Source organism: Elephas maximus, chromosome 11 (assembly GCF_024166365.1).
Source record: "Elephas maximus indicus isolate mEleMax1 chromosome 11, mEleMax1 primary haplotype, whole genome shotgun sequence".
Taxonomy (NCBI): domain Eukaryota; kingdom Metazoa; phylum Chordata; class Mammalia; order Proboscidea; family Elephantidae; genus Elephas; species Elephas maximus.
In genome coordinates this window covers 29693381-29718322 of record NC_064829.1, presented here as the reverse complement: position 1 = coordinate 29718322, position 24942 = coordinate 29693381, and the positions used below count along the sequence as shown (strand labels likewise).

Below are 24942 nucleotides of genomic sequence, written 5' to 3'. Positions count from 1 at the left end.
TCACTCAACACAGTTCCTTCCTGTAGATCTTCCAGTGCTTGGGATGGAGCCCATGAACAATGCCACCAAGGGCTGCGACGAGGCTGTGGATGAGGTCACGGGGCCCTGCAGCTGCCAGGACTGCTCAGTTGTCTGTGGCCCCAAGCCCCAGCCCCCGCCCCCTCCTGCACCTTGGATAATCTTTGGCTTGGACGCCATGTATGTCATCATGTGGATCACCTACATGGCGTTTGTCCTTGTGTTTTTTGGATCATTTTTTGCAGTGTGGTGCTACAGGTAAGCAACTTTATTCATCCTCTGTAGCAGGAAGGACAGAATTACCCAGTGGCACTTTTAGCCTTCTACTTGGCAGATGTTGGTTATTTAGAACAGAATAAGTATCTGCATTAATACCCTTCCATGAATTGTTTGCATCCTGCGACTAGTAAATATTCAAAGGCCTCTTTAGATGTTTAAACATTTGAAGTTAGTTAACCACCCATTCATTAATAGAAAGTTCATGTGTGCTGAATCTAATTTAAATCCCATTTTTCTGGTCCCTTGCGTTTCTAATTAGATGTAATACCATACTCCTTTTAGATATTTGCCTCTTGATTTAGGACAGTACTTTTTTTTTTTTTTTCAATGGCTGTGATCTTCAGAAGTTGATTGCCAGGTCTTTATTCCAAGGTGTCCTGGATGGATTTGAACCACCAGCGTTTTGGTTAGTAGCTAAGTGCTTAACAGCTTGCACCACCCAAGGCCTCTAGAACAGTACTTTCTTTTTTTTTAACTTTTTATTTTGAAACAATTTTAGATTTAGAAAAAAGTTTGAAAACAGCACAGAGTTTATACATATCCTTTACTCAGCCCCCTGTAATGTTACAACCTAAAACCCATTGCCGTCGAGTCAATTGCGACTCATAGTGACCCTACAGGACAAAGTAGAACTGCCCCATAGGGTTTCCAAGGAGCAGCTGGTGGATTCGAACTGCCGACCTTAGGCTAGCGCCGAACTCTTAGCCACTGTGCCACCAGGGCTCACAGCTTACATAACACAGTACAATTACCAAGGCAAGAAAAGATCATTGGTAAAATATTAGCTAAACCACAGACTTTATTCAAATTTCACTACTTTTTCTCCCAAGGCCTCTTTACGATTCCAGGATCCAGTCCAGGATCCCGCATCTCATTCATTTTTTGTTTTGTTAATGTCTCCTCCGATCTGTGACAGCCCCTTAGTCTTTCCTTTCCTTTTTTTAAGACCTTGCCACTTAAAGAGTGCAGATTAGTAGGTATTTTGTAGAATAGCCCTCAGTGTGCCTTCACCTGATGTTTTCTCATGAGTAGATTGAGCTTGTGTGTTTTTGGCAAGAGGACACAGAAGTGGCGTTGTGTCCTTCGCAGTGTGTCACTTCAGGGGCACATGACGTCCATGTCTTATTCCTGCTGATGTCAACTGTCTTACCGCAAGTGGATGGCTTCAACAAACAGAAGTTTATTCTCTCACAGTCTAGTAGGCTACAAGTCCAAATTCAGGACATCAGTTCCAGGGGGACTGTCATCAATCTTCCCCTGGACTAGGAGCTTCTCAGTGCAAGGAACCTGGGTCCGAAGGTTCTGGCGCTACTTTCTTGGTGGTGTGAGGTCCACCTGTCTCTCTGCTTGCTTCTGTCTTTTGTATCTCAAAAGAGATTGACTTAAGACACAATCTAATCTTATATATTGAGTCCTGCCTCATTAATACAACTGCCTCTAAACCCACCTCATGAACATCATAGAGGTAGGATTTACAACACAGGAAAATCACATCAGATGACAAAATGTTGAACAGTCACACAATCCTGAGAATCATGGCCTAGCCAAGTTGACACGCGTATTTTTTGCAGGACACAATTCAATCCATAACATCCACTTTGATCTCTTGGTTAAGGAGGTGTCTGCTGGCTTTCTCTGCAGCAAAGTTAACAGTTTTTCTTTTTGTGGTGATCAGTATCTTGGAGGAGATGCTTTGAAACTATACTAATATCCTGTGTCTCCTCAAACTTTGACGCACTGACTACAGCATCTCTTGGTGGATGTTGTCTGCAGCCATTGTTGTGATGTTTGCCTGGTGGTGACATTGCATCTCCCTTGTTCCTTCTGCATTTACTAGTTGGACTTATTCTGTACAAAAAGCTGTCCTTTCTCCCCCATCTATTTACTTATTCAATTATTTACATCAGCATGGGCTCATGGATTTTTTTTTTTTTTTTCTTATTCTGTGGGATGTAACCAGTACTGACATTTATTTTGTTACTCAAATTCTTCCAGTTCTGGTCATTGGGAGCACCTTCTGGTTGGCTTCTGTGTCTACTTGGTATGCCCCCATTCTTTTTGGAGCGCTTTCTTGTTACTTGGCATCACAGATGTTCCAGGCTCATTTTCCCTGACCCAGCCCTGGAATCAACCTTTTCCACAAGAAGCCCCGATTCCTTTTATTATTTAGAAACCCCGATCTGTACGCTAGGTCTGCTCATTGCTACTGGGGAGGATGCTATTGCCATTGAGTTGATTCTGACTCATAGCAATCCTATAGGACAGAGCAGAAGTGCCCCATAGGGTTTCCAAGGAGCAGCTGGTGGATTCAAACTGCAGACCTTTTGGTTAGCAGCCAAACGCTTAACCACTGCACCACCCAGGGCCTCAAATTTTTAAATATAAATGAAGACTACATGGAGAAATGACTCCTTACTAGTTTGTTGAGGTTTTTTTTGATACCTTCTTAAATCTTCTCCTAAGGTTGGTGAGCAAAGGGACCCAGAGCAAGGGAATTTAGAGAAAGAAGACAGTGATTAGGGAAGAGGAAGAAAACAATGACAAAGTAAACTATGAATGGGGTGATAGGAATGTCAGCATAACAGCTGTGTTGTCATTAAGTCCCCTAATTCTACTTACACGCTTTTATTTTCCAGAAAACGGTATTTTGTCTCTGAGTACACCCCCATCGATAGCAATATGGCATTTTCCGTCAATGCCAGTGACAAAGGTAGGCACGTTTGGATGATGTTGGCATGAGTGTCCATTTCTTTCTCATGTTACACACCTGCTAGTGGTGAGCCAGTGTGCCAGTGCTGATGGCACAGCTGTGATCAGGACAGAGATGGCTCTCCCTCTGTGGTACCCACAGTCTAGTCAGGGTGGCAGGTCAGAACCAAGGGAGTAGTGGGCTGGATAAGAGCAGTGAAGGAGAGGGCATAGCTGGCTGAGACCAGGAGTGGTAAGGCAGGGTTGATGGGGGAACTGCTTTAGACAGAGTGGTCCAAGAGCTTCACTGTTCAGAGGAAGGCTTGTGTGTGAGCGTTGATCCTCTGTGGGTAGGGATGTTATTCATTGTGGCAGGTGGGGAAGCAGGTGTCGCTGAGCAGATGATAGCTAGGGCCAGGCAGGCTCTTGTGCATGTCCTCTGAGGGCTGGGGTGGCCGCCGTCTGTATTGGCAGCTAATGCTTTCCCTGTTCCAACTTTCAGGAATGGCTTGGCTCTTAACCTCCACCCTCCCTTCCTCTCCCGCCCTTCCAGGGGAGGCATCCTGCTGCGACCCTCTTGGTGCAGCCTTTGAGGGCTGTTTGAGGCGGCTGTTCACACGGTGGGGAGTTTTCTGCGTCCGAAACCCCGGCTGTGTCGTCTTCTTCTCCCTGGTCTTCATTGGCGTGTGCTCATCGGGCCTGGTGTTTGTGCGGGTCACGACCAATCCCGTTGACCTCTGGTCAGCCCCCAACAGCCAGGGGCGCCGCGAAAAGGAGTACTTTGACATGCACTTTGGGCCTTTTTTCCGCACAGAGCAGCTCATCATCCGAGCCCCCCACACCTCCAAGCACATCTACCAGCCGTACCCCTCAGGGACCGACGTGCCTTTTGGACCTCCACTTAACATAGAGATTTTGCACCAGGTAATCTGCTGTTTGCAGAAATGAGTCCCAGGGAGAGGGGTGGACCCGGTTGTCTCTTGACCAATTGTACTTGATGTGGATTTGGGCAGAATGTAGTGTCATACACTAAAAATTTTAAAGGTAAAAAGTAAAGGCGCTTTTAACTTATTTTTCAAGAAAGTGAGGAACAGGTGTTGAACTTCTTGAAAGCTGTCATCGCCCACTTCTGTATTTCCTTCACGTAGTAGTAGGTCTCACCTTTTTCTTAAGGTTGAGACGAGCAGAGGAGGACTTATGCAGCATTTCTGTATGGAAACAGTGTGTTTTGAAGAATTCACCTCAGGGATTTATGAATTCTTTTTTTCCCTTGGTAGCTGAAAGTAATACGCTAGGACCCAGAGGAGCGAAGCCCTCCTGCTCTTCTGGGGGCTGGAGGAGGGGCCGCTGGGCCGTCACTGATTAACATGCAGGAGTACGTGGGCTGACTGCCAGCTCCTGACCGGCCTTTGCAGGGGTGTGCATTTGAGATGAGATGCCAGCCTGCTTCGCTTAGAAAGGCGATTAAACCTGCCCATCTTCCCCTATCATGCTAGCCTTGGAGTGAATAAACTACATCCCACTTTGTTTTAATGGAATGATCACATAATCATTTTCCTTTAAACATTGCTCTCACCTACCAAACCCCATTGCCGTCACATCAATTCCGACTCATAGCGACCCTGTAGGACAGAGTAGTACTGCCCCATAGGGTTTCCAACGAGTAGTTGTTGTATTCGAACTGCCAACCTTTTGATTAGCAGCCAAATGCTTAACCACTGTGCCACCAGGGCCCCATGCTCTCACCCACAGAAGGTCTAAAACCTTGAAAACAAAAGTACTGTCCCAAGGCGTTCATAGAATTGTTTCTCCACCCAGTGATTATCGGTTGTTTTCCCCAAGTTGTTCAGTTTATATTCATCAGAAAGTTTATCAAGCCACCTGCTTTGTGCAAAAGATGAGCAAGAGTTACTTACTCTGAGGAGCTTGGTCCCTATTAGAAAATATGGCAGTACGCATCAATAGCTGTAGTATGTAGCGAGGCAGCAGGTGAGAAGTTGTTGGTGAGGACGAGGGCCCGAGAATACCAGGTGTCTTGCTCTATCGCCCCTCTGGCCATGTTGGTCACAGCTGGAGGGGGCAGGAGGGGAGCGGTCTCTGTGTTCTAATTTGATGACTGTCTTGTTTGGGTTTGGTACCAGATAGTGGGACCCCCCCACACACAGACCCATCTTTTTGGACGGATGCTACCAAGCAGAGTCTTTGTCCCAGTTTGCTGGACCCTAAGTTGGGCCCTTGGTGTCATCAGACCACACTACACCTTTCCCCGTGCCCCACGCTAGGAAGCATTTCCCGAAATACTTTTTATCTTTTGACCCCTCAGGGCCATCGTTAGTCAAAATCAGAGAGAAATCTGACATTTGTCTGGATTTATTTGTTTTTGCTTTTTTCAGGTTCTTGATTTACAGACGGCCATCGAAAACATTACTGCACTGTATAACAACCAGACTGTGATGCTTCGGGACATCTGCTTGGCCCCGCTCTCACCGTATAACAAGAACTGCACCATTCTGAGCGTGTTAAATTACTTCCAGAACAGCCATTCCGTGCTGGACCACAAAGTAGGGGACGAGTTCTACACGTACGCAGACTACCACACACACTTCCTGTACTGTGTACGGTGAGTATACTGTGCGTGGTGTGTATACTGTGCATGGTGAGTGGCCAGAGATGTGTTTGCTTCTGGGAAATTACACTTCAAGGAGACAGTCATTCATGTATCCCCTAGATATTTGAATTCCTGCTGTTGCTAGAAGGTGCTAGAAACATAGCCATAAACAGACAGATTAAAACCCTGCTCTCTGAAGCTGACATTCTAATGCGGGGAGACAAAGGATGAAAAAATAAATATATAATACAATGTGGGATAGAGAGGGTGCCGTGCAGGAAGATAAAGCAGGATATGGAGATAAAAGCAGTGGAGTGTACTGCTATAGAGAGAGCGGGCAGGGAAAGGAAAGCAGGAAGCCTCGAGAGGGACACGTGCTCCAAGCAGAATGAGCACCAAGTACAAAGGCCCTGTGGTGGGCGTGCTCACGTGGTACATGATGAAGGAACAGCAGGCACCCCTCAACCTTGAACCCATGCCCCAGTTGATAACGCACAGCTTTGTGTCCCACACCACCCTCTAAGGTTTTGTTGAGCTAGTTTCGTAGTACAAAACTAGAAGCCTATAGTGCTTTTTCTTGCCTTTCACATATAAATTTATATCATGATATCAAGTTCACCTTCAAGTACACTGCTCACCTAACCACGTCTCAGAGCTGAGCCCTCTGACACTTGTCCTATTTGGTGACCTCAGGTTCTGAGTGTTTGTTGTTAGACTATGACCCTCAAGGCCATTGGGCTGTTTATTTTGTGGAAGCCACCTGTAAAAAGTTGAGCTGTACTGACATAAAACAATAAGTACATATCTGTGTGCCCTGAACCAGAGCTCTCAGCAAGGTGGATGGTAAAGGGAAAGCATGGTAAAGTTGGGGGGAAAAAATTTGAATGTTACATGATTTTTATATTTGGAGAAAATATTTACTTTCTGTTATTATACAAAATAAAAATAAACAAAACATTTAGGGGAGAGGTGATGGGTGTTTTATCAAAAGAGGGCGTGGTTTTACTAGGTGGAGAAGCACTGCCATAAACAACTCCCTAGCGTCAGGAATGTGTTTGGTTCCTAATTGTTCCTGTGCGTGTCCTCCATGACCTCAGGTCCACCTTCAGCTCCTGCCTCTGTCCTCACCCTGCAGCCTTTTCTGGACTTTTTCCCCAGGGTGTCTGGCAGGAACCATAAACTCAGCCCTCCCCTCTCCCCCCCACCACAGGCCTGCTTGTCTCCCCGCACGCACCCCTGTCATTTTCTGGCAGCAACATCTACCAGTTTTTGGTACGTGGAGCTTTATCTCTACATGATCCCTCAAATCTATGATGGGGGCAGAGTCAGACCCTGGGCTGAGGTGGACTCGGGCCCCCAGCTTCAGCCCCGCAGGCTGCTTGACTGAGATGGTTAACTTGCCCCCAGGGGCACAGCCCCATCTTCTGTCAACCCTGAAGGGTGGTTGTCTGCATTAGGTGTGAGAACCTCAGTCCTGAAATGGTGGCTCCCCCTCCCATTGGTTGTCTGTCTTTCTTTTGCTACCGTGGTGCCAATCCTTAGGTCTCTTGTCTGGGCCATTGCAGACCTACTGACTGGCCTCCCTACTTCCTGTATCTTTCCCACTTCCTGACCCTCTTCCACCTTACCTCCTCCCCTTCCTGCCCCCGCCCCCCGCAGTTATCTTGTGATATCCCTTCCCTCAGATCTCTTCATTGATCCAGTGCCTACAGGGTAAAAATTCAGACTACTTAGCATAGCATTTAAAGCCTCTTTTTCCAGTGACAACAGGTTTTTTTTAAGTGCGTGTACAGAGCTGAATTATTCAACTTAGTGACCTCAGGGCTCCCGTTGTGCCTAGGCTATAGTAAGCCTCATCAAGCGTTTGTTGTATAAATGTTTAGGTCTCTGTGATGTCTTAGACTTGCTCTAACGAGGAGGCATTTTCTGGACTTTCTGGCAGGGCTCCCACCTCTCTGAACGATACAAGCCTGCTCCACGACCCGTGTCTGGGTACGTTTGGTGGACCCGTGTTCCCGTGGCTCGTGTTAGGAGGCTACGATGGTAAGCCTTTTCTTTTCTTGTTGTTGTTCACAGTCAGATGGTAATTACAGAGATTTCAGGAACTGAGCCCTCTTAAATTCCTTATCTCTTGAAACCCAAATATCTCTCTTTTGGCTTTGGCTTTGGGATTTATTCTGGATTTTAAAAAAGTAGATTCTTTGTTCTTAACCGTTTTTAGGTCACCTGTGTCTTTGAGAAGCTATTGAAAGCTAAGAACCCCTTTCTCAGAGTAGTGTGGTTATGCACATCCCCTTACTGGGCTGTGCGGTGTCAGGGAGTTCCTAGAACCCTTGAAGCTCATCTGTGGAACTATGTGGGGTCCATGGACCTCAGATTAAGAACCCCTTTAATGGGGAAGAGGGAATATGTGAGGTGTGGGGAAAAAGAAGCTAAGCTGATGGATTTGTTTTTTCTTCTAAACCAGTTGGTTAAGAATTCAGAGGCTTTTGTAGTGGAAGATGTTTTTATAGTTGTGTTGCTAAAGAACTGGTCCCTGTAGCTCACTGGGACGGGTTGCACTTGGCATATGGGGTGAAGGTTCATGTGACATCTTTGGCACCTGAAGCCTAATTACAGACAGTTCAACAGGTTTTTCTCCAGCCCAGTGAGTAGGCCAAATGTACTTTCTCCTCCTCCGCCAGTGGGAGAGAAGGAGTTGTGACTTATATTTTTAACATTTATTGTGCCTCATATGGAGCTCTGGTGGCACAGTGGTTAAGAGCTCGGCTGCTAACCAAAAGGTCTACAGTTGGAATCCACCAGCCGCTCCTTGGAAACCCTATGGGGCAGTTCTCCTGTGTCCTATAGGGTCGCTAGAAGTCAGAATCGACTCAAGAGCAACCAGTTTTGTTTTGTTTTTTTTTGGTTTGGTGCCTCATATGATAATATGGCATTGCCAGTCAATGGGGAGAAGACAGTGTTGGCAATGGGCTAATTATATGGAACAAAAAAATAGATTGGAGCGCTACCTTACTCCTTACACCAGAAAGAAAAAAGAAAAATTCCGGGTGGATCAAAGATTGAAATGTAAGAAGTAAAACCATTAAATAGCTAGAAGAAAACACGGGGGGATTTTTTATCTTAAACTGGAGAGGACATTTCCAAACAAAACACAAACTCAGAAGCTGACAGGAAAGACTGACAAATTTGACCACATAAAAATTTAAAATTCCTGTGTGGAGGAAAAATACCATAAAAGTAAAAAACAAATGACAAATTGGAGAGGAAGTATTATTATAAAGGACATCCTTAATATATAAAGAGCTCTTTTTTTTTTTAATCAACAATCCAGAGTAAGAATGGGTAAGGAAATATAAAAGTTAGCAAAAGAAGAAATAAATGGCTTTTAATTATATGGGAAAATACTTGACCTCACTCCTAATTAGTGCAAGGCATTTCATTTGTTTTTCTACTTGACGGATTGGCAAAGATCTAAGAGTGATAAAATCCTGTGTCGGTGAAAGTGTGGGAACCTGTGTGTCGTTGGTGGAGGGTAAATTGGTTACTACAGCGTCAGCACCAGGAAGGCAGGGATTGTTCTCTCTCCTGTTACTCACTGATGTATCCCTAAAGTAATGCCCAGCACAATAAATATTTTATCAAATAAAGGAATTAAAAAACCTTCTTGGGATGACACTTTGGGAGAGTTTATCAAAATGAGGAATACACACAACTTTTTGATTCAGTGATTGTAAGAATTTATTCTACAAATATGTACTTCACATATTTAAAAAATACTTATAAGGTTATTCTCAGTAGTTTTGTTTGTTATACCAGAAAAAAAAAAAAAAGGAACAATGTCCATGGAGTGGAGATTGGTTAACTTATAAAAGAATAGGAAACTCCTTATGTACTAAAATGGAATCGTTTCCATGACATGTTGTAAATCTAAGGTGCAGAAGAGCACGTTACTGTCTGTGTAAATGAGGACGGGCAAGAGCGAATATGCGTGTTTGCTGGCATGCGCACAGAGTATCTCTGGAAGGCTGCACAGGTGGTCACAGTGTGGGAGGAGAACGGCCGGAATGGAAGGGGCACTGGGAAGGAGAGAGTCTTTTCAGTGAATACCTTTCTGCTTGGTTTGTAATTTCTACCATGCATGTATTGTGTAGTTTAAAAAAAAAAAAAAAAAGGTATTCTTTGTGAATTATAACTTTTTCTACCTCAGACAGAGAAACCTTTTTCTTCATTAACTGAACTACAAAGGCTGTTTCTGTGAACTCCTTTTCGTACTTGGAGCTCAGGCAGTGGCGTCAGCAGCTGTGTGGCCATCTTCCCTCGTGCTTATCGAGTTTTCTGCGTGCTCGTAACTCTCCTTTTGATGTCACACTTTTCCTTTCTAGATCAAAACTACAATAACGCCACCGCCCTCGTGATTACCTTTCCTGTCAATAATTACTACAACGACACAGAGAAGCTGCAGAGGGCCCAGGCCTGGGAAAGAGAGTGAGTTGCTAACAGGGGTCTAGACACACGGCCCTTCCTTTGCTAGAAGCCGGACACTTGCAGCGAGTGCTTACTTGGCTCTACTGAGTTAACCAACCTCAGATCTAAGAGACAATCATTTTTCATTGACACTAGTGATGCTAAGAAGAAGAAACTTGTAAACAGATATCTATCACAAGTATGCCAAAGTATATGTATGAAAATATCCTTGCAGTGTTTTGTAATAACAAAAACTAGGAGCAAGCTGAGTGTGCATTAGTGAGGCAGAAGTTAAATTAAGAATGTCATTGTTGCACAATAGAATATTATGCAGTCATTAAAGTGAGCAGGGAGCCATGATGGCACAGTGGTTAGCATTCGGCTGCTACCACAAAGTCGGTGGTTCAAATCCACCAGCTGTTCCATAGGAAAAAGATGTGGCAGTCTGCTTCCATTAAGATTTACAGCCTTGGAGGCCCTATGGGGTAGTTCTACTGTGTCCTACAGTGTTGCTAGAAATTGTAATCAACTCAGCCACAATGGGTTAAAGTGAGGGAGCTAAGCAGCCCAAGATGTATTAAATAAAAAGCTGCAGTCAACACGTTTAGGTAAATATATACTATACATGCTGTCTGTGCTTAGGAAAAATATCATGAGTATGACCCGAGAGATTAACTGTGGTTGTTGCTTCTAGGGAGTGGGAAGAGGGGACTTAGGAGGACAAGGGCCTTTTACTCTTCACTTTATGGCCTTTGGTTTTTTTTACCTTTTGTTCTGTGGGCAAGTTATATCATTTATGATAATATACTTCATTTGAAAATCTTTTTTTGAAAAAAATAAATAGGGCAAATGTGAGCCAATTTATTTTGATGAAATATGTATAACGGAACATTTACCATTTCGACCATTTTTACGTGTACAATTCAGTAACGTTAATTATGTTCACCATGTTGCCCAACCACCACTTATCCTCAGCCTGCTCTGACGGTAGCAAACTCAGCGTGTCTGGAACTGTGGCTGTGATCTGGTCTCAGTCTACAAGACCCTAATGTGGGACAAAGGTTAAGTAGGCTTAACCTTTGTGTCATCGAAGTTGGGAAGATGTTTCTCATTTAGCTGTCACTAAGTTTTCACTACAAAGTGTTACTTCTTCTTTAGGTTTATTAATTTTGTGAAAAATTATGAGAACCCAAATCTGACCATTTCTTTCACTGCTGAACGAAGTATTGAAGATGAGCTAAACCGTGAAAGCAGCAGCGATGTCCTCACTATTGTCATTAGCTATGCCATCATGTTTTTCTACATTTCCGTTGCCTTGGGGCACATCAAAAGCTGCAGCAGACTTCTGGTAAGCGGAGTGTGACTGTGAGTGTCTGTGGGTTAGAGAGAAATGACACTGCATGACATATCGTATTTTTGCCCCCGTTGTTGTTATTAGGTGCCGTCAAGTTCCTTCTAACTCATAGTGACCCTGTCTCCTATCACTGTGTACAACAGAACGAAACACCGTCTGCTTCTGCACCATTCTCACAATTGTTGCTATGCTTGAGCCCATCATTGCAGCCACTGTGTCAGTCCCTACTTATTTTGCTCTTACTTATTCCTAATTCATGATGTCCAGAACTGCCTTAAATGCCCCTGTGTTTTAATTATATGCAGCATCTCCGTTTCCTGTACCTATTTCCTTCAGTTCCAGTGTTTTGGCTTATCTTAAACTTCACATTTAAATCACATAATCTAGCCTTTTCTGATTTGTCCACTTGATCAGATAAGAACGTGAGCTCATAAAACACTCTGCCAGGAAACCTGGAAATGTTTCCTATCTTCTCAGGAATGAGAATTGTGCCTTTTACTGCAGATTGGATAAAAAAGAAAGAAGTAAAACTGAGCCCCTTTTAATGCAGCACGTGGGACCCTAAACAACCCCCTTTGTCTGTGTTGCACCTCCCAGGTGGACTCGAAGATCTCACTGGGCGTTGCAGGCATCCTGATTGTGCTGAGCTCAGTGGCATGCTCCTTGGGCATCTTCAGCTATGTTGGGATCCCGCTCACCCTCATTGTGATCGAAGTCATCCCATTCCTGGTGCTGGCTGTGGGGGTGGACAACATCTTCATTCTGGTCCAGACTTACCAGGTGTGTTCACACGTTCTCACAGCGCTGGCTACCTGTCCAAGCCTCCGGGTCTGTCACTGGCCGTTTGGCTCCAGGCAGAGTATTTGTGAGTGTGGAAGCAAGGAGGCTTTCTTTCCTCTCTCCCCATCACGGAGCTTAAGAAGACTAGTATCCTTGTCCTGAGCATTTCAGGACCAAGAATTTCATCCCCTTTGGTTGGTGGAATAGACACAAAGTGAGAATTTGGATTTGAAATAGTATCTTTTTCCCATGTGTGCAAGAAGAGCTAACAAGCTTTTGGAAAATATTTTGGGTACAAGTGCTACTAAAATGACTCTTGACATAGTATAGAAGAACTATACATTTGTTCAAAGGTGCCACTAAAAAGAAAAAGTCAAGACATGCCCCTCTGTTGTAGAAAATGGTCTCGACCGATTGGTTCCCCCACAGTCCCCTTGTCCATAGCCCGTCGCCTGAAGTGGAGGCGCAGTGGCGTGGCACAGGGTCCTTGGATGGTCCAGCCACTTGCAGCCTGTGTGCCGTGCATTTTTTCTGATAATGTAATCAAGTCTTTCCTCGAGTTTCTCAAAAATTATCTAGCTCAGGAGTGCAGAAATGCTCTAAATGAATTAGCATGAGAACTTTGACCTCCCCCACCAAGGTTTATATGCTTGTAAGCATATACTATAAGCAGATGCTGCTGATCGTTTTTAGCTACTGTTGAGTTAGCCCAAGGCGGCAAAGAGCATGACATTGGTATTTAGGGAGAGACTTTAACATGGCAAAGTTCATGTACTTTTGTTTGGTTTTTTAGAGAGATGAACGTCATCAAGGGGAAACGCTGGAGCAACAGGTGGGCAGGGTCCTGGGGGAAGTGGCCCCTAGCGTGTTCCTGTCATCCTTTTCAGAGACTGCGGCGTTTTTCTTAGGTAATTACTCTCTGAATTCTGCCAGCGCTGTAGTCGGCTGAGCCTGGGAGACGCAGGGGAAGCTGGTCGCCTGAATATGCCCTTTGAGTTGCATCCTTTTCTGAGGTTTATTCTATAATTGGAAGGTATCACTTGGTGGGCCACAAGAAAAACTGAAGGTAGTATCTGGGGTATCTCTTCGCGTGTGTCTTTCTCACATTAAATTTCAGGACAGGGTTGATGTTGAAGTTTAAAGTGATGAACACCTAGAGCTCATTTTGCCACTCCCTTCTTTTGACACTCAGGGCAAATGTTGCAGTTTGGAAATGGCATTCTTGTGTAGCCACAGAATCTTCCTCAATACACTACAACTGTCAAATCCATAGACATCGGATTGCAAGATGAAACCTTCTTGCCATTGTTCTCATAGCCAGTCTTCCTCCTCTATCCACATAGCTCAGTGGGGAAGCAGCCTCATTAATGAACAAAACCAAAAACCTGTGGCCACCGAGTCGATTCCAACTCATAGTGACCCTATAAGACAGAGTAGAACTGCCCTATAGAGTTTCCAAGGAGTGGCTGGTGGATTCGAACTGCCCACCTTTCAGCAGCCAAGCTCTTAACCACTGTACCACCAGGGCTCCCCTTAGTGAGCAGAGGTTCTTAGATCTTACTTTAATACAAGGAGCCAGAGTAAACTTGGGGTGGGTGTAGGGGCCAGCAGCACTTCAGTTCTTCTTGCACATAGAGAGATCTCTAGGTAGACTTGTGAGTATGTTATCTGCCCCATTTCTGAAGGGTAGTGAGAGACAGTGACTACATCCTCTGAGGAGGAGGCTAGATGTGATCACTTAAGTCCAAAGATTTGCAGCCTGTGACTCCAGCTGAAATGCCTGCGTGGACACCAGGTCATCTGACACAGGGCCATTGTAGGTGATGTCTTCAACACGGACACACCGTTAAGAGATTATTCTTCATTTCCACAGAGCAACGTACTTTTGAAACCTGCAAACCTTATAGTCCTTTTGATGGATACGTTGGTGCAAAACAAAATCTTTTTCCCTCTATTATGAGTTAAGGCATCTGATGTTGGTTCAGAGGATTAAGGGTTTGTGTCCCTTTGTGGTTGCTTCCTTAGGAGCCCTGATGGTGCAGCGGTTAAGACTTGGCCATTAACTGAAAGGTTGGCAGTTCAAACTCACCCAGCAGCTCCATGAGAAAAAAGACCTAGCAGTCTGCTTCCATAAAGATTATAATCCAGAAAACTCTATGGGACAGTTCTACTGTGTCACATGGGTTCACTATGAGTCGGAATCGACTTGACAGCCCCTGACAACAACAACACTTATAAGAAAACCGGTGCAAGTGTGATGATAAATTGCAGCACGCACTCTGCTTTAGGGTGGAGTGACTCGGATGACAGTAGCAGCAGTGGGGACCACAGCACCCGGAGCCTGCATGTCCACTCTAACACAGACAGGGTCTATTGCTGGCTAAGTGCTGCTGGGGCTGATATTTTTTCAAGTGAAGCTGTAAATCTAGATTTTTGTGTACAGTTTCATTTTTAACTATTGGTTACTTAAAAAATTTTTTTTAATCTTAAAATAGCTCAGTACAGTGTGGGCCAAGCAGTCTGGCCCATGGGCTGCCAATTTGCAGTTTCTAAGTCTTACCCTAGTGCTTTTGACTTGGAGCCCCTCGTTGTAACTAAACCAAGAGGCTAATGTTGAATAACAGCTGATAGATCATGTTTCCCTCTCTGAATGAAGGATAGAAGATACTACAAGAAATGGCCTAAAGGAAGAAAACCAAAGACACAAGGAGAATATTAGCCCAGCGAACTAAAGGACCACAGAAACCACAGCCTCCACCAGCCTGAGCCCAGAAGAACTAGATGGCTCTTCTGTCACCACCAACCTCTCTGACAGGGATCACAGTAGAGAGTCCCAGGCGGAGCAGGAGAAAAGTATAGAACAAAATTCAAATTCACAAAAAGAGATAGGACTTACTGGTCTGACAGAGACTGGAGGAACCACCAAGACTATGGCCCCCAGATACCTTTCTAACTCAGAACTAAAGCTACTCTTAAAGCCCGCTTTTCAGATGAAGATTAGGCAGGCCTATAAAACAAACAATATCACACATGAGGAATGCGCTTCTTAGTTCAATCAAATATACGAGACCAGATGGGCAACTCCTGCCCGAGAGCAAGAAGAGAAGGCAGGAAGGGACAGGAAAACTGGACAAGTGGACATGAGGAACCCAGGGTGGAAAGAGGGAGAGTGCTATCACATTGTGGGGATTCCAGCTCATGTCACAAAACAATATAAATTTTTTAGTGAGAAACTAACTTGAGCTGTAAGCTTTCACGTAAAACCACAATAAAATCTAAAACAATTAAAAGAAAAAAAGAAATGGCCTATATTAATGGTTCTTGAATTATAATGTGTATAAATTTGCCTGTGGAGCCTTTTAAATACCGTAGAATTGGGGTTGAATTTTCACTGTGTCTTGATTCAGTAGGTCAGGGTTGGGACCCAGGAACCTACCCTTTTAACAACTCCGTGGTGGCTCTGGTGCTGTTTCCATTTCTTCTCTCAGTTCTGAATTGATATCCACATAGACTTGTGCCACACACCTTTGAAGGGGGCAAAGGTCTCAGGGGCTTGGCCTGTCTGGCTGCTTGTTTCCATGTGTACGGAGCGCACGTGTGAGTGTGGAGCGTGCATGGCCTCCTCTGCTGTCAGTGGACGTGGTGCAGCAGCCTTTCTCTCTCCTGTAGGAGGCTTGTCGGTGATGCCAGCCGTTCATACTTTCTCTCTCTTTGCGGGAATGGCCGTCTTCATCGACTTCCTCCTTCAGATTACGTGTTTTGTGAGTCTCCTGGGATTAGACATTAAGCGTCAAGAGGTAGGTTGTTGTCAGGACTGTAATCTATTTAATTAGAGCCAAGAATCTGGATGAAGTAGGCAGATGCTGTACTGTGTGACCTCGGTACTCTGTGTCTCCTCAGAAAAATCGGCTGGACATCCTTTGCTGTGTGAGAGGCGCTGACGACGGAACAAGTGTCCAGGCCTCCGAGAGCTGCTTGTTTCGGTTCTTTAAAAACTCCTATTCCCCGCTTCTGCTTAAGGACTGGATGCGGCCGATTGTGGTACGAGCGCATCTGTGGCTTTTCTCTTTCTTCTCCCCAAAGCAGATTTGTCACCTGCCTTCTAAGAAACCAGACAGCTTGTGAAGGTGCTTCTGACAGCTGTTAGATACATATACAAAAACGTGCTCAAATATATAAAATGTTTTTCTAGCTACTTTTTATCAGTAAGAGATTTTGTTTGTTTTAACTTTTTATTTGGAAATACTTATAGATTCACAGGAAGTTGCAAGAGTAGTGCAGAGAGGACTGGCTAGCCTTCTCCCTGTCTCCCCAGTGGCTGCACCTTACGTAATTACAGTACAGGAATTTGACATTGGTACAAAGTGTGCATATAGTTCTGTGTCGTTTTTATCACGTGTGTAGGCTCCTGTAACCACCAGTGCAGTCGCCACAGAGCTGTTCCATCACCACAGTCATCGTCTTTCTTCACCCCTTTGTAGTATCACCCACTGTCACCCCTAATCCCTGGCAACCACGGAGGAGCCTTGTAGAGTTTGATATTACTGAATGTAGCCAACAGTGATGACCTATCACCTCTCTACTAAAGGACATAAATTAGTTTCTAATAATAAAGTAACATAACATTTATTGAACACGTATAATCTGTTGGGTACTGTGCTAAAATCTGGATTATCTCACTTATTCAGACAACCGTCCGATGTGGTAAACCTCTTGTCTTTCCTGTTTTACTGATAAGGAAATAGGGGCTAAGAGAGTTTAGGTGATTCGCCCGAGGTCACTCAACTAGTAAGTGGCAGAGCCAGGATTTGAACCCAGGAAGTTCGACCCTTAATTCTGTGACCTCAGCAACTACTTCATACTCCCCTTTTTATCTGCATGTCATTTAAACTTGCTTTTCAGTTTAGCCAAGTCCTAGGGTTTTTTTCTATTTCAGATTTTGTTCTTAAATTCATGATGACGCTAAGCACTCTCTGTCTCATAACCCATTTCTCATTCCAGGTAGCCATTTTCATGGGGGTCCTGTCATTCAGTATCGCAGTGCTGAACAAAGTGGAAATTGGATTGAGTCAGTCTCTTTCAATGCCAGATGTAAGGTGCTTTCTTTTTTATTTTAACTTGTTTAGCTGATAACATGCGTGCAATTGTTTTATAGCATGCATGCGATTGTTTCAAGCTAATGCCTGCTTCTAAACACAAGTGCTGACGGAGTCTCCAGGGCATTGAGAGCTACCACCAGGCTCTGCACACACGGCTGCCTTGGAATTCTGGACTCTCAGACAGTCCCTGGGCACAGCCATGGACTCTGAGCAGCCTGTCAGTTAGGTTACTAGATGCTCTCCTACTTGTGGCACTACAGGAGGAGCACGCTGGGGCCCCGGGGAGGACTGGCTGTGTGTCCACCTAATTCTTAATCATCTTGCTTAGTTACTATCAGAACTTTAGCGTTACTTTTTTTCTTTTCCTTTCTGTTTCTCTAGGACTCTTACGTATTGGATTACTTCAAGTCCCTCAGCCAGTACCTCCATGCGGGTCCTCCTGTGTACTTTGTCCTGGAGGAAGGGCATGACTATACGTCCCTGAGAGGACAGAACATGGTGTGTGGCGGCATGGGGTGCGATAACGATTCCCTGGTCCAACAGTTATTTAACGCGGCTGAGCTGGACAGCTAGTAAGTCCCATCGGTCTCGTACCACAGCTGGTACTCTCCGCCAGAGAGCCCACTCAGGCCTGAAATTGCTCACCGCAAATGGATTTTCTTAGAAAAGTTGGCTTCATTCAAAATATGTGTTAAATCTAGGTTTATGTGAACAAAGCCTCTAAAAGGGCTAGTTTACCACTTGGTACTTTGAAGTTTTTCCATTAAGTGTTAATGTGTTTTTGTTTTTGTTTTTAATTTGACTGGGTAGCGGTATAAAATGTAGAAGAGGAAGTTATATTTCAAGAAAAAGCACTGAAACTAAAGACCTCCCCCCATGGGGCCAGTCAGTAAATGTTTTCTCTTTTCCTCTAGTACCCGAGTAGGCTTTGCTCCCTCGTCCTGGATTGATGATTATTTCGATTGGGTCAAGCCTCAGTCATCTTGCTGTAGAGTCTCCAATATCACAGAACAATTCTGCAACGCTTCAGGTACTTTCATCTGTTTCCCAAATATTTCCCTTTTTTTCTGGAAGAAGTTTAGCATTATAATTTAAAAATCATTTGCCTTTCACCTCAGTTTGTACCTATTTATTTGCAGCACTGGATCTTAATCCCTTTGTCATTATCGCGTTTCTTAGTCTCACACTGAAAAATGTTGCATTGTTACTGACCCAGACAGCCACATCTGCTGGGCTGCAAGCGACCTGTCATTCCGTGTACAGGGACTCTGATCTGCAGAGAAGGCTTCTCACCTTTTCTGATTGTACTGATGGCCTCTCTCGATTGGTTTCTCACCTTAGCCTCCCATAGGGTTGCTTTCCTTTTATTAATTTTTTTTTTCTATCACTGTTGACCTATGTTTTGTTAGAATGTTGAGGTTTTTACTAAACTTCTTAGTAAAAATATGGTAACCTTGGGCTCTGACGATACCAATCGTGGTTGTCACATAGTCTGCGTGAGATGAAGTTGGTGTCTCACCTTTATTAGAGTATGACAGTGACGTGGAGATGAATAGCCTTTGGTTAAGGGAAAAGTTTCAGGAAAATAATTTCTCTCGTTTCTTTATCAATATTTTAAAGTGTTGTTAAGTGACTCACGAAAAAAAAAAAAGACCAGACTTAATGGTTTGACAGACTGGAGAAACCCCTAGAGTGTGGCCCCCGGACACCCTTTTAGCTCAATAATGAAGTCACTCCTGAGGCTCACCCCTTCAGCCAAAGATTAGACAGGCCCATAAAACAGAATGAAACTAAAGATGGCACACCAGCCCAGGGGCAAGGACGAGAAGGCAGGAGGGGACAGGAAAGCTGGTAATGGGGAGTGTAAGGCCGAGAAGGGAAGAGTGTTGACATGTTGTGGGGTTGGGAACCAGTGTCACAAAACAATATGTGTATTAATTGTTCAGTGAGAAGCTAGTTTGCTCTGTAAACCTTCATCTAAATTACAATAAAAATTAAAAATAAATAAAACGTTAAGTGAAATCTAGAGACCTATTCTTCTCACCATTGGCTCCTCCCTCCGTGTTTACACCAGTGGTCGACCCTACCTGCGTGCGCTGCCGGCCCCTCACCCCGGAGGGCAAACAGCGGCCCCAGGGTAAAGACTTCATGAAATTCCTGCCCATGTTCCTTTCTGACAACCCCAACCCCAAGTGCGGCAAAGGGTAAGTGACACTTAAGTGTTGCAGATACACGGCCACTTCACCTTTAATTCGTAGTAGAAAACTAGGTGGGGAGAGGCTTGAGGTAAAAAGCAGTTGTACGGGAAAGATCCTCTTTTTTCCCCACCTGACCCTGCGCCAGTCCTTCTGGGAAAGTAGAGAAACCTAAGACTCCTTTTTAAGAAAACTCCTCCTTGTTTTCAACTGATTTCAGCCTAGCTTGAGCATCTATTTCCTGTGCGTCCCTCTGCATCCTGAATGTATGAGTGGATGTAGGTTCCCGGAGGGGCAGGGAAGGAGAGAGGTGAGCACAGTGCTATTTCAGAATATGAAAGACCTCGGTCGTTAAATTATATCAATGGGCATAGGGGAGAGTATCTTGCCTTGGTTATGTCATCCTGGGTTAAGGTGTAGATTGTCTAGCCCCACCCATGCTCCTTGCCAGCCTGTCCAGATATGTGAGGTGATGGGCTGTCTCGTTGCCCCATCCAGCCCCGGCAGCCAGTTATCCATGGGAGCAGGATATCCTGGCATAAAAATAGTGACGGTCACTGGAAGTCTGTGGGGGTCCGTTTGGAAGCTTTTGTAGGAGGAAGATGAGTATCCACAGGTACATTAGGTAAATCCTGGACGTGCCTAGTTTTCATAAGAACACACTCTTGACCAGAGCCACATCAGTTAATCATTTATATCACCATCTTCTTTGGAGACCTGTACTAGGTACCATGGGAAGACTAGCCCTATAAATAAAATAGAAATGAATCCTTCAGCTTGGTTGGCTCGTAAACTTGAGTGTTTTTCCTCCATAAAACAAGGAAGAGTACCCGTAAGAGCGCGTCTCTAACCTTTGTAGCCTGTGTTGAAGTGACTTCGTTTTTTATGAAGGCAATAGCCACCTTTTATGGAGAGTCTCTATGGGCCAGTATCGGGCCAGGCATCTCACCAACATTATTTTATTTTATCGTCCCAGCGGCCCTCGGAGTAGGTGGTATTACACCCATTTATAAAAAAAAAAAATTTTAAGCTGAAGCTCCGATGACGTGACTTTGCCCAAGGTGATGTGGCTGAAAAGTGGCAGACTGACCCAAGGTTGTTTGAGTTCAGAGCCCTTGCTCTATTACGCAACATTACTGAGCTAACTCCGTCTGAAAACACACGTGGTTGCAAGCCCAATTAGATACTGAAACAACAGCTGCTAAGCGTAGCTTATGGCATGTTAAGTTGTACTTTGGTAGATTTTCAAAAGTGACTGTACACACGCCATAGAAGCCCAAAGCAATAAAGAAAAGCCAGTCTAGGAGAGAATAAGCGAAAACCTCCGTGGTTCCCTTATCAGCAGGCCTTCTCTGACCCCTGGATTTATAGTTGAGTCTGTGATTTCACTTGGCCTTGAGTGCTCGTATCCTGCAGATCTTTCTGACACCCAGTGACTCTTCTCTCAGGGGACATGCTGCATATGGTTCGGCAGTTAATATCCTTGGTAATAACACTAGTGTCGGAGCCACATACTTCATGACCTCCCACACAGTGCTGCAGACCTCTGCAGACTTCATCGATGCCATGAAGAAAGCCCGATTGATAGCCAGTAACATCACCGAAACCATGGGCCGTAAAGGAAGTAATTACCGCGTATTTCCATACAGGTAAAGTGGCCTTTATGACTGAGGGCTTACTCGGGAAAGTCCAATAATTGGGGGTGGGGTCACCCTTGGCAGGCCGATGATAACTCTGCCCCCGTTGTCTGGGTTTTGACTCTTGCCTGTGCCACCTTGAGCACAGGTGAATTATATCAATGGACCTTGCCAGCTGGTCAGGGAGGGTCAGTATCTTGAACACTGACTGAGATCTGAGTGCTGGAGACAGAAAACATAATCTCTGTGTGCTGGGCCTCACAATTTGAAGGAGACTTACCACAAACTAGCACCAAGGAGGGACAGGTTAATTCTGGGAGTGGGGGCACCTGGGGACCAGGCAATCCTTCACAGAGAGGGCAGGCCTGTGCTCCTGGCAGTTACTGATTGGGATCCCTGGCGGATGGTAACTTGGGCTGCACCTTTATGTAGACTTGTTTTTCATTTATTGGGTTTTTTCCCTTATAAGCAAAGTTATTATATATGAAATAATGAATTTAGAAAATAAAGAAAAGTAGAAGAAACAAGTGATTTTTTTTTTTTCCCCTCCATTTCTGTGATCTGGCGTAAAGGCATCCTGACTCTTCTTGGACAGGAGGACGTTCTCAGGGTGGGCGTCCAAGTCTTGGGAAGAGCTGGTTAACTCTGCAAAAAAAGAAAGCATTGTCTCCTCAGGTCCTCCACAGACCCCATTTGGCCTAAGGTAGTTCTCAGGATAAATCAGGACTTGTTTTTTGAAAATACCATGGAGTCTTCTTAGAAAATGTCTATACAGTAGCATAGACTGGGCTTATGAACAATAACGTCATATGAAATCCACATTTTGAATCATTCTTAGGCCCTTCCACAGGTCTTTAGTAGCTGTCCAAGATCCAGTTGAATTCCCTTAGGCGAGTCTTCACCCAGGCAGGTTTTCTGCAAGGTTGTGTCAGAGTGGTTTCACAGTTTTGCAATAGTAGCAGGATCAAAAGTAGAGCTTCCACAGGTGATTTATGAGCTTTCACAGCATTTTGCTGCCCTCCTTTCCGCAGTGTGTTTTATGTCTTCTACGAGCAGTACCTGACCATTATTGATGACACCATCTTTAACCTCGGCGTGTCCCTGGGAGCGGTATTTTTGGTGACCTTTGTTCTCCTGGGCTGTGAGCTGTGGTCAGCAGTGATCATGTGCGTCACCATTGCCATGATCTTGGTCAACATGTTTGGGGTCATGTGGCTGTGGGGCATCAGCCTGAATGCTGTGTCCTTGGTCAACTTGGTTATGGTGAGTCCTATTCCACTCTCAACTTGTCCCTAGCTCCTGTATCATTTATGTGAATTGTTTTCTCAGATTCTACATAAACTTTAGAATGGGATAGAATATCAAGTCAGGCTCTTCCTCTTGGCACACACGAAGAGATGGGATGAACACTAGATGGAGTCGGGATTTGGAAGGGCGTATCCGGGAGCAGACACACATCAGAGTTAATTTGTTTTGTTCAGTTTTTTTTTCTTTTTATCCCTTTACTCGCAGCTAGAGTCATGTGGTTCATGGTGAATATAACAGTAGAGATGTGACGTCATGGTCTAGCTTGGGCATTCTGCCTTTATTATTCTGAAGGGATTGCTAACGCAGGTAGCCTTATGACAGCAAGGTGTTCACTTTTTACTTAGAAAAATGGCCCCACCCTGTGGGGCTTCCTGACCAGTACTTTTGCCTCCCCTGCAGTCGTCAGGTGCTTTTTAATGGAATTAAATTCTTGAAGTTGTGAGCATTAGAGGTGTTACTGGAAAACAGGAAAGTGTGTATGTGCTTTCAGATATCAACACTGCCTTGGTGGAGTGGTAGTAAGGCCAACTAGAGAAATGACAGCGTGCCCCTTGGTGGGGGCTAGGGAACCTTAAAAGGGTCTCCACAGCTTCCCTAATCAAAGGTGAATATGTTGTAGAAAACTGGAGCCCTGGGCTCTGTTTGGAAGGTTCCAAAAGTTTCCTGGTGCAGTTTAAATTGGGGTGATGAGAGCTTTGGGTTATAAATCAGAGAGGGTAGTCAGGGCTCCTCGACCACCCCGGGTCCCCTGGTAACCCATACTCTAGGAAAGGCAGGCTGCTTAGGACTTCCAGCTGGAAAAGAACAGCCATAAAGGAGGCACTTTCTTGCAGAGCTGTGGCATTTCCGTGGAGTTCTGCAGCCACATTACGAGGGCGTTCACCGTGAGCACCAAGGGGAGCCGCGTGAGCCGCGCGGAAGAGGCGCTGTCACACATGGGCAGTTCTGTGAGTACTAGGGCAGGACGACTCGGGCACAAGGTCAGCACACAGTGCCCAGCTAAAGGGTTGGGTGTTTCTCAGAAGAAGAAACTTTAAAATTCAGTAGTTAAGACAATTTGGATCCTCAAATTAGAAGGCAGCTACTGAGGTTTACTAGTTTTCAGGCTGGTCATGGAATAGCGGCATCGTGTTCAGACCTGAATTCTCTATGACTTGTCTGTGAGAATTCTCTGTAGGAGGCAATATAGCTGAAGCAAGAAAATAACAGAGACATTAGACATGAGAGAACTGGAAGTCTTTTTCCATTTAAAATGCAGGCCAGTAACGCGTTAGATCAGCAAGGAGCTATATACCATGTTCCAGAACCCAACGTGCAAATCGAAGGTGACATCTGGAGTATCTTCTTGGTTTGACTCTCTCGGTTTAGCCTGTCAATTAGGATGTCAAGTCTCAGGCATCATGCGTATTGTTAGAATAACAAGTAAAACTTGTTTCACAACAATTTTACTTAATAGATACTACCTCAATTTAGAGGCTGTCTTAGTCATTTAGTGCTGCCGTGACAAATACCACAAGTGGATGGCTTTAACAAAGAGAAATTTGTTTTCTCACAGTCTACTAGGTTCCAAGTCCAAATTCAGGGCGTCAGCTTCCAGGGGAAGGCTCTCTCTGTTTGCTCGGGAGGAAGGTCCTTGTCCTCAATCTTCCCCTGGTTGGGGAGTTTCTTCAGGTGCAGGGACCCCGTGTCCAAAGGACATGCTCTGCTCCTGGTGCTGCTTTCTTGGTGGTATAAGGTCCCCAACTCTCTGCTTGCTTCCCCTTTCTTTTCTCTCTTGAGAGATAAAAGGTGGTGCAGGCCACACCCCAGGGAAACTCCCTTTACCTTGGATCAGGGAGGTTATGAGTGAGGGTGGTGTTACAATCCCACCCTAATCCTCTCAACATAAAATTAAAATCACAAAATGGAGGACAGCCACACAATACTGGGAATCAGAGCTTAACCAAGTTGATACATTTGGGGGGAACATAATTCAAGCCATGAGAGAGGTAGAATGTGGTATCATATATGCAGAATACTCAGCCTTTGCTTTTTTTAATACTTATTTTAAAACCTATATTAATACCCCAGTCCTTTGGGCCTTGAATATGAAGAAATGCCTGTGCGAGGCAATGTTCTAACTGTAATTGGCTGTAAGAGTTGTTCCTAACACTGTCTTTTCTTTTAGGTGTTCAGTGGAATCACACTAACAAAATTTGGAGGGATTGTGGTCTTGGCCTTTGCCAAATCTCAAATTTTCCAGATTTTTTACTTCCGGATGTATTTAGCTATGGTCTTATTGGGAGTCACTCACGGATTAATATTCCTCCCCGTCTTACTCAGTTATATAGGTAAGAGTTCTCACTTGTGGAAGGGTGGATGCACATTATGAAGGAAAACGATGGTATCTTGAAGCATTCTTTTAAATGTACTAAAGGTACTAACAGTCATTTGATAAGTGGTACTTAGTAAAAAAAATTCCATCCCAAGAGAAAAAAAATCTATCCGGGGCTTCGTGCTTGTCCAAAGT

At 44.6% G+C, this 24942-nt stretch overlaps 1 protein-coding gene across 2 annotated transcripts in view; it reads left to right on the top strand.

Annotated features, from left to right (window-relative positions):
* The window catches only part of NPC1 (NPC intracellular cholesterol transporter 1), a 47061-nt gene that overhangs the window by 20819 nt on the left and 1300 nt on the right, over nt 1-24942 (top strand). Inside the window, exons 6-24 of one of the 2 annotated variants that reach the window (XM_049900196.1) lie at nt 27-276; nt 2934-3007; nt 3539-3909; nt 5379-5605; nt 7536-7636; nt 9979-10081; nt 11219-11408; nt 12012-12194; nt 12988-13102; nt 15864-15991; nt 16095-16235; nt 17196-17285; nt 17675-17865; nt 18208-18323; nt 19368-19497; nt 20937-21137; nt 22157-22388; nt 23267-23380; nt 24601-24763. In XM_049900196.1, coding sequence (XP_049756153.1) covers nt 27-276; nt 2934-3007; nt 3539-3909; nt 5379-5605; nt 7536-7636; nt 9979-10081; nt 11219-11408; nt 12012-12194; nt 12988-13102; nt 15864-15991; nt 16095-16235; nt 17196-17285; nt 17675-17865; nt 18208-18323; nt 19368-19497; nt 20937-21137; nt 22157-22388; nt 23267-23380; nt 24601-24763 — 3120 coding nt within the window. Of the gene's footprint in view, nt 1-26; nt 277-2933; nt 3008-3487; nt 3910-5378; nt 5606-7535; nt 7637-9978; nt 10082-11218; nt 11409-12011; nt 12195-12987; nt 13103-15863; nt 15992-16094; nt 16236-17195; nt 17286-17674; nt 17866-18207; nt 18324-19367; nt 19498-20936; nt 21138-22156; nt 22389-23266; nt 23381-24600; nt 24764-24942 lie in introns of both variants that reach the window. The other variant, XM_049900195.1, reaches the window with a different exon arrangement.